Below are 12242 nucleotides of genomic sequence, written 5' to 3'. Positions count from 1 at the left end.
TATCAAATTTTAAATATCATTTATGAAACAATGTATTTATCCGAATTATATTATGTAGAATATTAATCTATAACTAGTTGTATACCCGCGTGCATTGCGGCGCGTTAAACCGGTTTTTTATCCATGTGCGAAACCAAATCACTCGGTTTGATATCATAACATGATCTAAGAGATAAAATACATCGAGACGAAGATAAAAATATACTTTTTGGAGAAAAAAAATAATTGGTAACCAGGGAATTCGCCATGGAGACAACATCGTTCACAGATTTTAACTATTGCAGTGGAACCTAAAGAGGGGTTACTTCCTTCAAGCTCTCATGCAGTTAAATACAAATTAACTTCCTTCAAGCTCTCATGCAGTTAAATACAAATTAAGCTACTAACATATTTGTACCAAACGGGATCAAACTGTCCAATCATACTAACATTAGCACCACCAACAATAGCTTCCATGAAATCTCAGGGCCAAATCTTGTAACGGCACCGAGATTGTTCACCTAACTTGAAGGTAATGCCATGGCAACATTAGAGCCTTGCTTTCACAATATTCAAATACATAAAGAAAGCTATGTATAGCCAACAATTTTTTTTGTTACTCACCAGCCTTGGCGTTCCACCTCCACCATCAATGATGCTCAATGTGTTGCTAGCTTTGTTAGGTATAATATGAACTAAGCTCTCAATACGAATCTTGTCTAAAGCATATAAAAAGGTTAATGATAGATGATAACATCTAGTAACAAAACAAAAATCACTATTTTTCGATAAACAGTCCATTTTATTTAATGAAGTCGATGATCCACATTACCTTCCTGACTGTTAAATAACATGATTATGGTTAAAAAGGAATGTGCTTTAGTAAGGGATTATGATGTAAAAACCAATATTTAAATATCTTAAGTTTCAAACTTGCTCCAACCCGATCCGGAAATACCCCGGACCATTCATTCTTTGTGCGTCTAGTGAAATGAGAAGTTTGGTTACTGACCCACTTGCATCCATTTCACTTCCAGCAATTGTATTAAAGAAGATTATGCTTTAAGAACATAGATTTAACGATCTTTAGTTTGAAACCCTACCCGACCTGTTTAGACCCCTAGGGACCATCCATATTTAAACATCTAGTGAAATGTTTGGTTGGGTTACCAACCCACTTGCATCCAAGCAATTGTATTAAAAAGGATTATACCTTAAAACATAAATTTAAGGATCGTGAGTGTGAAACCTGACCCGACCTGTTAACGCCCCTAGGGAAGATCCATTTTTGCACCTCTAGTGAAGTATTAAGTTTGGTTAGTTGCTTGCATCCATTTCATTTATAGAGATCATATTAAAAAGGAATTATGCATTAAAAACCTAGATTTAAGAATTTTTTAGTATGAAACCCAACCCGTTAATACCCCTTGGGACCGCCCATTTTTGCATCGCTAGTGAAATGGCAAGTTTGGTTACTGACCTGCTAGCACCATTTCACCTCTGGCAATTATATTTAAAAAGACTATGCTTTAAAAAACCTATATTTAAGGATCTTCAGTTTCAAACCCAACCCGGCCCGTTAACCCAACTGGCCTTTTTTGCACCTGAATCGAAATGGGTAGTTTGGTTACTGACCTGCTTACATACGCTTCAACTCTGGCCCACGGGATTCAGCTGAGAAAGTTGACCTAATTCACTTCCCATTAACAAAACTGCAGGTAGTACCAGATCCAATTCTAGCTCTACTCGTAAGTCATTCTGTAAAAAGCCTATATTACCCTTAAGAAAACCAGAACTACCATGATAAAAAAACATGCTAATGGAAAGGCCTAAACTTTCAAAAGATCTAAATGAATTGCCGATCCTGAATCAAGCATCTTGCTTACCCATCCTGACCTATTTTTTACTAAACCCATCCTAACCCAAACTCACCCTAATCCATACCCATCCTGACCCGATAACCAACCCAATCCAACCCACCCATTTTGCCACCTCTAGGTTTGATGTCATTACCCATGCCCACCAAATACCTATAAAGTGAGATTTATTAAATAAAAATTAGAAAATAAATTTACCTACAAAGCAACCATCCACATCCCACATACAGAAAAGCTTTGTGAACTCATTCATCATGCTGAGTGCTGACCAAATATGTTGTCCACTTGTACTTCCCTAAATTGTCCTCAACAATTAATTAATAAAAGAAGAAAAAAAGATAAAGTTCGTATTGTAATTTAATAAATTATGTGTATCATATGGCTGATAGAATCAAATATTTTTTAGAGTTGCTTAAAATATCTAATTTGTAACACTTAAGACAACCGTGACCTAAAAAGTGAAGATATATGAATGGTATATGATTATTTGACAGTCACAGAAGTGCTGGACGGTTGGTAAATATTGACTTTGACTCTAAGGAAAAAGTGGCAAGCTTGTTGAGAACAACACAGGCAAAAGAGGGCCGAACAGGCAAATAAAAAACGCATACTTGGTTTGGTTCTAGGCTTTGACACCTCTTCTGAAGGACAATAGCACTAATGATAATGTTTGGCTTGTACTCCATTAAACCTGACTCAACTTCCTGGCAATTCAAGATTTCTAATGAACATTATTAGAAAGTTATAGGATTGGGTCGAAAGGAGTTCACTTTTGTGCGCGTCTAAATAGGTCACTGGGTTATCAACGAATTTCAAAGTTTCAACACTATAGCTATAGCTACTAAATCGAAAACTGCAAAAAAAGAAAACTTTATAAGTCATAAAGAGTATATGTACACGCATGCCAACCCAAGAACCAATATACTGGACGCTAAACCACATCTACAAAGCTGAAATTCAAAAGAACTACAGTCAGTCAATAGCGAAACAATAGCATAACATTAATTTTTATCTATTATGAGGTTAATATGATACACAATGAAGCTATTAATACCATCTGTTTTGATAGTTTAGGAATAAGATTTTTTATCAACTTCTCAAAAAAGGTGTATGACACAATAAATGGAAACAAAACGAATAGGCTCAGATATGTAATTGTGGAATTGGAACAAAATAGATCCGGGTTAAGCCATGGCTGCAAATTCACAGTTGCATAGTCACTGTATATATCAACTATGCCATTTGGATATTGCCCCGCCAAGGTACGACTCCGATCTTTGGTGTCCCGTTTTTTTTCCGATCATCACAGCCTATAAACAAATTTACAGAAAAACACTGTTACCAGAAAAATGACAACCACCACCACAGGTATCGCCACTACCGCTGCCATAGTAGCAGCGTAAGCACCAAAACCAAAGCGACTCAGGTAACCATTGTTGTACCATCATCGTCACCAGAGTAGTCGCAAAATACATCACGGCGAAACCCTAGCCACAGTTAGAGGGTGACTGGTCAGAAACACCACCACCGCCGGTTAGAAAACCATGGCGTCACCACCATTTGAATCATCACCTCCTGAACTATCTTTTAGAGTGGTACACACGACGATTTACAAAGCCACCAGCGACAACCAAAACATAGGCGTCTACTATGACCAACAAAAGATCAGTCGGAGACAAACATGCATAAAAAAACACAGGCATCAAACGATGCTCAACTATAATCGCCGGAATTCTCGCCGGAGAAGAAGCAAAACCCACCGAATGCAGGGGTTAAAGTTCAAAATCCTAATCCCTCGTATAAACAACGGGATAAGACGATGAACAGGTGATGTTGAATAGGTGTCAAACCCTAGCGTGAGAAAACCAAGAGTTGAAGCAGAAAGGCAAACCAGGCGCCGAAATGCACCTGGCCGCCGCCAAGGCCCCGCCACCATATAAAAATCCAAATCATATAAAAAAATACTAAATGATACAAAGATGATAATTCTTGAAGAAACACTGACCTAAACAGCACCTACGGCTTCAACGATAAGTGACTCGAACGCTTGGCTACAAAACAGAAACACCGTTAGGACTCGTTACAGGAATGGGGTTATTCCTGTAACCACCCTCCGGCGTGAGAATAAGTATTTGTTTATGAGAGAAGTTTTGGAGAAGGAGATGTATGAGAACAAGATAATCATACCTTATACGTTTGTCTCTATATATAGGTTTTCCATTAGGGTTTCCTTTATCCCAGGATGTATTCCGATAAATTAGAGATTTACACGATCTTCCCGAAAAGTTGGAGATTTAGTTGTGCACCTTCCATGTAGATATGGAAGGTTCTAGAATAAACGTTTGTATTTATATAAATATAAAAGGTTGTAACCGGGTCGGGTTGACCGAGCGACTATTCAAGAATTGAGGGACGACAAGCATCGCCTAGAAAGTCAACTTCAAACTGTGGGGTTAAGGGAGGCAAGATTCTTGTCGGAGAAAAACAAGGCTGAGGAAGATTTGCGGAGGGTGACTAACCATCTTGCTGAGGAACGGATCTTATGGGCCCGCGATATGGCGGAAAAAGATCGGGTTTTGGCTCAGGCTAAGAATGTACAGGAGGAGTTGGAACGTAAGGCTATAGCAGAGGCTCAGAAGGTGAGACTCGAGTTATCAGCCCAATTGGAAAAATTTCGTGTTGACACTGATTTTGTGTCTCAGGTTCAGGAGCGGTACCAAAGTTTGACAACTGAAGTAGAAGCTTCCCATACCAAGCTCCGGCTGATGCAAGGAGAGCTGGAGGAGCGTGAAGGAAAAGTCAAGGAGTTGCAGGACCATTGTGACTCACTTGTCACTCAAAACAACAAACTTGCTGTATCGTCGTCCTCTAAGTTAAAAGAGGTGGAAAACGCTCTGGCACAATCCAATGCAGAAATCGTTGGTTACGCCTGGTATCGCTAGGCTTTCTTTGTTAAACCTGATGATAAAGTTTTCTACCGTCTCATTGTCTCGATGACGAATATGAAGGAGTTCGTTCCTATCTTTCGTATGTCGGCGCTGCTGACTGAACTGTAAGGTAAACTTTGACTCCAAATCTTCAAAGCTGTCTATCTCGCCCGTGGGCAGGCTGTCCCACCATACTCGTGCCGCTCCCACGAGGGTTTGTACGAACATTTTACACCATAGGGGCATGGGCCAGCAAGCCACTTCACCCGCGCTCTTAAATAAATTGAGATGGTCGTCTGGGTCGGTGAGGCCATCGTACTTACCGACCGTTTGGGGCATTTTAGGTTTTTCCCTGATAGGAGCTTCGGCGATCCTGCGAGTGAATTTGGACCGGAACGTCGCGTCTACCGGCTTGTATGGTTTGGTTAGTTCGTCTTCTTCCACATTCACGGGTTGCGTGGGTGGAACGTTCACCCCCGGGGCAGGTCCTGCCACCAGATTGGAGTTTTCCAAAGTGGTCATCCGGGGCCTGACTGCATTTTCTCTGTCGTGCACAGGTTCAGTTGGCGCTTGAGTATACATTGGTTGTGGAGTTGGAAAATTCCACCATGGCGGCATGTAAGCCGCGTACGGCGATTGAGAGCTTCCTTGCGCTGTTCCCTGAAACGGATACGCTGACCCCCCGTATGAGGGTAAATACCCGAAAGGGGGCGCATAGCAATATCCCGGGAAATACATCTGATTTCCTGGTGTGACAGGGGCATTCATTACCCCTGTTGGCATGATGACCGGCTGATGAGGTGGTGTAGATAACGCCGCCGTAAGCGCGGCTGAGTATAGCGGTGGCATTAGGTTAGAAACCGACGGCTGATAGTATTGGGGCGTACTGGTTTCTGACACGAAGATGCTGGGGCTCGCCGAGGTGATAACAGGAGTGGAGTAGAGACGTGAAGCTTGTGAAAAAACAGTTGTTCCCGGAGCGAATGTGTTGCCGCCCGTCCCCTCCAACCTCCTTGGTGGTGTTTGTGAGGGCATATAGAGGAAAGGGTTTGTAACCGCGGTCTGGGAAGAGACGGTGGTGATATTGTCAAAACCCGGAGGTGGCCCTTCCGCCTCGAACTCTGGATCTAACGACCTCGTGACGGCCGGGGAAGGCTGTGGAACGGTGCTAGTTCCCGCCCCTAGTGCCAAATTGTTACTTGTCAACGTCTGACCAGCCATGTTCTCCTCACTTGCCATGAAGTTCTTGTCGCTAAATAGGTCCCACGGGTGGCGCCAATGAAGAAACACTGACCTAAACAGCACCTACGGCTTCAACGATAAGTGACTCGAACGCTTGGCTGCAAAACAGAAACACCGTTAGGACTCGTTACAGGAATGGGGTTATTCCTGTAACCACCCTCCGGTGTGAGAATAAGTATTTGTTTATGAGAGAAGTTTTGGAGAAGGAGATGTATGTGAACAAGATAATCATACCTTATACGTTTGTCTCTATATATAGGTTTTCCATTAGGGTTTCCTTTATCCCAGGATGTATTCCGATAAATTAGAGATTTACACGATCTTCCCGAAAAGTTGGAGATTTAGTTGTGCACCTTCCATGTAGATATGGAAGGTTCTAGAATAAACGTTTGTATTTATATAAATATAAAAGGTTGTAACCGGGTCGGGTTGACCGATGCGGGTCACACCTCGTCAATTCTTGATACCTGGTTCAGGTCACCCGGTTCTCACCGGAGCTAACCTGAATTTGTCGGAATCAACCGAGTTCTAGCCGTCATAATCCCATACCAAACCCTAACCTCTCAAGGCTTTGTTGATCTGGTCTGTTCATGTTGCGTCGCTGCTGGATCTAACCAGAGGGTTTTCATGACAAAGAGAAAAACCTGTTGATCTGGTGGGAGGTGGAAAGCAGATGGTGGAGGAGAAAATTCGGTGAACCAGGTGGTATTCTGATCGAGAATATGAGGTTGGGGAAAGAAAGAGGTGTAAACAACCGTCCAACTCTGCCAATAAGAATGCTCCACAAATGATAAAACACTATTCATTTCCTCCATCTATTAATAGATATTAATATTAATATTAATATTATTTTATATACACATTTTATTTAACATGAATTTTAATTTTATATATATATATATATATATATATATATATATATATATATATATAACTAGGTTAGAACCCCGTGTAGTACACGGGTTGAATAAATGTAATTTTATATATGAAATAATAAAAAAATATATTTTTAAAACCTCATTTATTACACGGGTTGAATAAATGTAATTTTATATACCAAATAATAAAAAAATATATCTTTAAAAATCTCATTTATTACATGAGTTGAATAAATGTAATTTTATATATATTAAATAATAAAAAGTTATATCTTTAAGAACTCTGTGTATTGTACAGGTTAAGTAAATTTTATGTTATATATTAAATAATGAAAAAAGTTACATTTTTAAGAACCTCGTGTATTGTATGGGTTGAGCACATGTAATTTTATATACCAATAAATAGGGGTGAGCAAGTTTAGGTCCGGACCGAAAATAACCGAGAACCGAACCTAAAATATACCCAACCCGACCCGAACCCAAGTACCTAGGTATTTAGATCGATTCCAATTTTTCATATAAAATAGGGTCGGGTCGGTTCTCAGTTCTTTTTATGGTGAAACCCGACTTGGACCTATGGACCGGAACCGACCCTATATTTAAGGTAGTGAATCGGTTCTGTATTTTATGTTTGATCGGTTCTCGGGTCGGGTCAGGTAATGGTCGGGTCGGGTTTTTCCTTTTGCTCACCCCTACCAATCAATAAAAAGTTATATCTTATTATATCTTTAAAAACCTTATGTAGTATAGAACTTTTGGACTAAACTGACAAAATGACCCAAAACACAGGGACTAAAATGACATTTAACTCTTTACATTATATTAATTTATATTTAGTGTACGTCTTTTGTTAATGTTAAGATAAATAATTTTGAAATCTAATAAATATTTCAAAAGATTATATTATCTCCTATACGAATTGTTTAAATTTATAATTATTTTTTGATTAATATTAATTATCTATAATTAAGTAGGAGATAAAGATGAGAAAACTAAAAAATAGATGGCTCCAATGAATGACATGTGTCCCAAAATTGGTTTCTTTTATTATATAGTATAGATTCAAAACTTTCATTATAATTAAAAAGATAACACTAAAAAAGAATATACACTTTAAATAATTCATTTATCATCTCAAAACACAATGTAGACAGACAACAAGCTGCGTTGTCACCCCTTTCTGAATTTGTCACGTTAATATTCATTTTTAAATTAATGACGGTATATGTTAACAAATTATATTTGTATTTTATTTTATTAGTATAATAAATGGATTTATTCAACCTTGCAATGCATATATTTTTGAAAACATATTGTTTATTATTTAATTATGTAATATTATATTATCAACACGTGTAATACACGGGATTGTAACCTAGTAAAATAATATAGTCAAATTAGAACCTAAATTGTATGAGCATTTGGTATCGGGTACTGGTATCGAACCGTACCGAGTATATTTGGTATCGGTAACGGTTCAGAGGACATGAGGGGTAAAAATTACTACAAAATAAAACACTTATTTAATTTTAAATATATATATATATATATTAATAAATATAAATATATAACAACGTAACCAAAATTTCTAACCTGTATCTACTTAAATGATAATGGTGAACCAAGTCTTTTTTTTTCGGACGGCTCTTTCTGATAATATATTTGTATACAGTTGACGCGATATTGTATGCTATCAAGAAATAAACGCCAATACATAAATGGATTAACTAATTAATGAATAACTATATATAAAAGCAAATATAATATAATTAAAATTTCCAAACCTTCAATTGACGTGATGATTGAGGAAGAGTTAGGAATTCAATGTGACTGTTGTTGAGGAATTGCATAGGATGAAAGTTGAAGATGACCAATTCTGTATTTTTTTTAGATTGATGAGTTATTTATATTGATAGGTATTGGAAACTGATAAGATTGATTTTATTTTCTAAAAATAAAAAAGTATACAAGAGGAAAATTATAATCAGACGAAAAAGAAGGGTATTCTGGTATATCCCCAAAAAGGAGGGTATTCTGGTATATCCATCAATGTTTCGGGATTTAGTTTTGTTTAAATAAATTAAAGTCGGTATTTTTTGGATGTGTATGGTGATTATTTATAGGATTTCAAAAAGTATGTCAAATATCTTCGGGATTTAATTTAATATATAACAAAAGAAAGTAGGATGCTCCAAATAAAAACAAAAGAAAGTGGGAACTCTTTTCTATAAGCTTTTGTTCATATTTGGTAAAAGTAAATACTCCCTTCGTCCCATTTTAAATGTCCAAATTTTTATTTTTGATTGTCCCAATTTAATTGTCATTTCCAAAAATATAAATATAATTTTCAGTTTTTGCCCTTACCATTACATAAAAGACTAAAGATAATATAACTAACATTAACATAACCTTCATTTTACAAAACAAATGAGCAGATTACATACACATTTTTTAATCCATACATTGAAACACTGAGTAGTACTCGTACGATATTAAAGCTAACAAAAGACAACTAACTCCTTTTCTTTCTTTTCCTTAAGAACAAGGAGATTTGGAGTAACTTTTTCTTCATGACCACTAACAAACAAAAAAAAAACCATGAAGCTCCAAATATGCTTCCTAAACTTTCCAACAAACAAAAAAAACTTCCTAAACTAACAGAAGCTTCTTTCTTTATCTTTCTTAAGAACATGAAGTAGATATGCTCTGTTTTTCGTTCATTGCCACCAAAAACACAAAATTAACATGAAACTTTAACATTCTTCGTTTACTGAGACAAATACGAAAGGGCTTCATATATCAAGTTCTCATCACACTCGATTTGTAAAGGTAAATTCCCTTGTCGTTCTAACTTACCTTTGCCGATATGCGGTATCTTATAATTATTCCCACCTCGAACTTTCATGATCTCTTTCATGCATGTTTGTAAAGTTAAGAACACTTTGTTAAGCTCATGCGATGGCATTCTTTCCAAAGATGATTTAACAGCACTAACCAACTCATCAATTAAACCTAAAACTTCTTGTTCTTGAAGAGATTGAATCGCCCGAAAAAAGCCAAGGTCTAATACATTTAAATCGGGACTGTTTGGAGGCTGAAAACCTAGTCGGATATCAAACCCATCTTTAGACGCCTCGAGCTTGAACTCCGCATCATTGACATCTATATGGGGCTTGGCATTGTCTTGTTGAATGTAAATTGGACCCGTATGATTTCCTGGCCATGTAGATCTAATAGCCGGTAGTACTTTCTCGATTAACCAACTCCTCGTTACTTCTTTAGTCACCGATAAGATTGGTTTTGTTTCTAACGTTCCAGCAACGTGATTCTTACTCGACCTTTTTGCTGGTTCCAAAGTTGTGAACGGGAATATACCGATCTTTCCTGAAAAGACTTCATATTACCTTTACCTGATGAATCATATCTTGGTCGTGCAACTGCAGCTAGGAACATTACTTTGGTGATAAATTTTTTCGATTTACATGTCCTATACAGCTCATCCTCATCGAGGACAAGGTAGTAACGTTTAGATGGTTTTGTCAAATAAAACCATTTTTCATCTATGTGAACCACATTAAACATATCATGAAATACAGGACTACCATTTGACAAAGATCTAGTAACCGATGACAAACAAAATACTAACCTTGTTTTCTTATTCTCATCGGTTAAATCCGGCTTGATTGCATTTGTATGTGCTTTTAAAGCTCCTTCTTTAATTCTTCTATGCATTGTCGTTTTCGAAACGTTTATTGCTTTTGCTAGAGATCGAATAGTTGTTCGTCGACGTAATGGGATTTGTCAGATACCAGCAAAATCGATTTGTACCCTTTTTCGTCTGATCACGTTAGCTCTCTTCGAAGATACATCAACAACCGTTCCATGTTGAAGTTGAAGTTTCACGTCATGCCAAATGCGACTTATAGTACGGGTAGATACGGAGAAGAGTGTCGCTACATCCCTTGTAGTTTCACTTTTCAATCCTCCATCGACACTTTGTTGCAATAATATTTGGTAAATGGATTGTCTTTGCTCATTGGTCAAGTTTGTTTTCTTACGTGAGTTTACTGAGTTTTCCATATCTAAATGGAATAAGAAAAGTGAAAAACTACTGAGAATGGGATAGATTAAAACAGTTTATTGTTGATGTGTCAAACAAAAGGCGGAATTTTTTGAAGATGTGTCAAACAAAAGGCGACATTTTTTGAAAAGTCATGAAAAAATAGCGCCCAAAAAAGTAGCGGCAATTTTTAGCCAGGGAAGACAAATGGTATTCTAGCCAAATAAACTAAGGACATTATTGGCATTTTACAACCCAAAAAATAAAATACTCAAGTATTCCTTAAGATGTGAGCTTTGGGTCCCATGACATCTAATTAGGGACGGAGGGAGTAAATATATCTATACTATATAATAAAAGAAACCAATTTTGGGACACTTGTCATTCTCTCATTTAATTGATTAAAATAATTAATAATACTAAAAAATAATAATATTTAATCTAAATTATTACAAATTCTTATTATTAATAATATTTAATCAAATCTAAAATCTAATCTAATACAATTTTTTATTATCAATAATATTTAATCAAATCTAATAAGAATTCATACGAATTCCAAAGTTGAGATTAACTTTCAAATAATTAAAAAAAAATTAATGATCGGTTAAACTAAAGAGATTATCATATTGCAAAAAGGAAAAACAAGATCAAGAATATCATATTGCAAAAAGGAAAAATAAGATCAAATATTTAAATATGTGTGACCATAACTGTTTCATGGATATTTAAATATGTCCAAAACATATTTTTAATTTATTACGAAAAAAACGTTACTGATAACCAAAATGTTAATTAATTTATCATCATATTACAAAACAAAATTAAATTAAATTTAGATCCAATAGTTAACTTGGGTAATCGAGACTGTGGATATTTTAGATTTTTAGTTAGATTTATAATCCTCTTTTGGAGCTAACCTCTTTAGGAACTAAAAGATTAACAATATATAAAATCCTTCAAAACAAATTTGTACATATAATAAAAGAAACCATTTTATGGACAATTGTCATTATATTAGGTCATCTTTTATAGATAATTATTATTATTAATTTTGTTTGTAACATTGACTGCATATTCAACCTTCAAAAACAAAGTTGTCGCAAATTTAATGGGATAACCAAAATAAGTGCATGTTAATTTAATGGTTATTGGATTTTATCATCCCCAATTATTGGTTATTGGCCACTGCCACCCTCAACTATCACTTTGACGTTTGACACCCTCAACTTAACACTTAGTGTGTTCTGTCACCACGTCAATAACTAAACACTAACTT

At 36.3% G+C, this 12242-nt stretch overlaps 1 protein-coding gene and 1 long non-coding RNA gene across 2 annotated transcripts; both read right to left on the bottom strand.

The window, feature by feature from the left end:
* Window positions 1–506: 506 nt before the first annotated feature.
* LOC110865744 lies at window positions 507–2842 on the bottom strand. The gene is made up of 3 exons (XR_004861560.1): window positions 2055–2842; window positions 1615–1737; window positions 507–698 (listed from the first exon to the last, which is right to left on the bottom strand). It is a non-coding gene; the product is annotated as an uncharacterized LOC110865744 (long non-coding RNA).
* Window positions 2843–6077: 3235 nt separating this feature from the next.
* Window positions 6078–10635, bottom strand: LOC110944923. The gene is made up of 5 exons (XM_022186567.2): window positions 10308–10635; window positions 9675–10248; window positions 9414–9480; window positions 6641–6840; window positions 6078–6123 (listed from the first exon to the last, which is right to left on the bottom strand). Exons 1-5 carry the CDS (start codon window positions 10633–10635, stop codon window positions 6078–6080), a joined length of 1215 nt encoding a protein of 404 aa, XP_022042259.2.
* Window positions 10636–12242: the final 1607 nt, after the last annotated feature.

Source organism: Helianthus annuus, chromosome 6 (assembly GCF_002127325.2).
Source record: "Helianthus annuus cultivar XRQ/B chromosome 6, HanXRQr2.0-SUNRISE, whole genome shotgun sequence".
NCBI classification, from domain to species: domain Eukaryota; kingdom Viridiplantae; phylum Streptophyta; class Magnoliopsida; order Asterales; family Asteraceae; genus Helianthus; species Helianthus annuus.
Note: the sequence above shows the minus strand (reverse complement) of the source record. Positions and strands in the feature narration are given on the sequence as shown.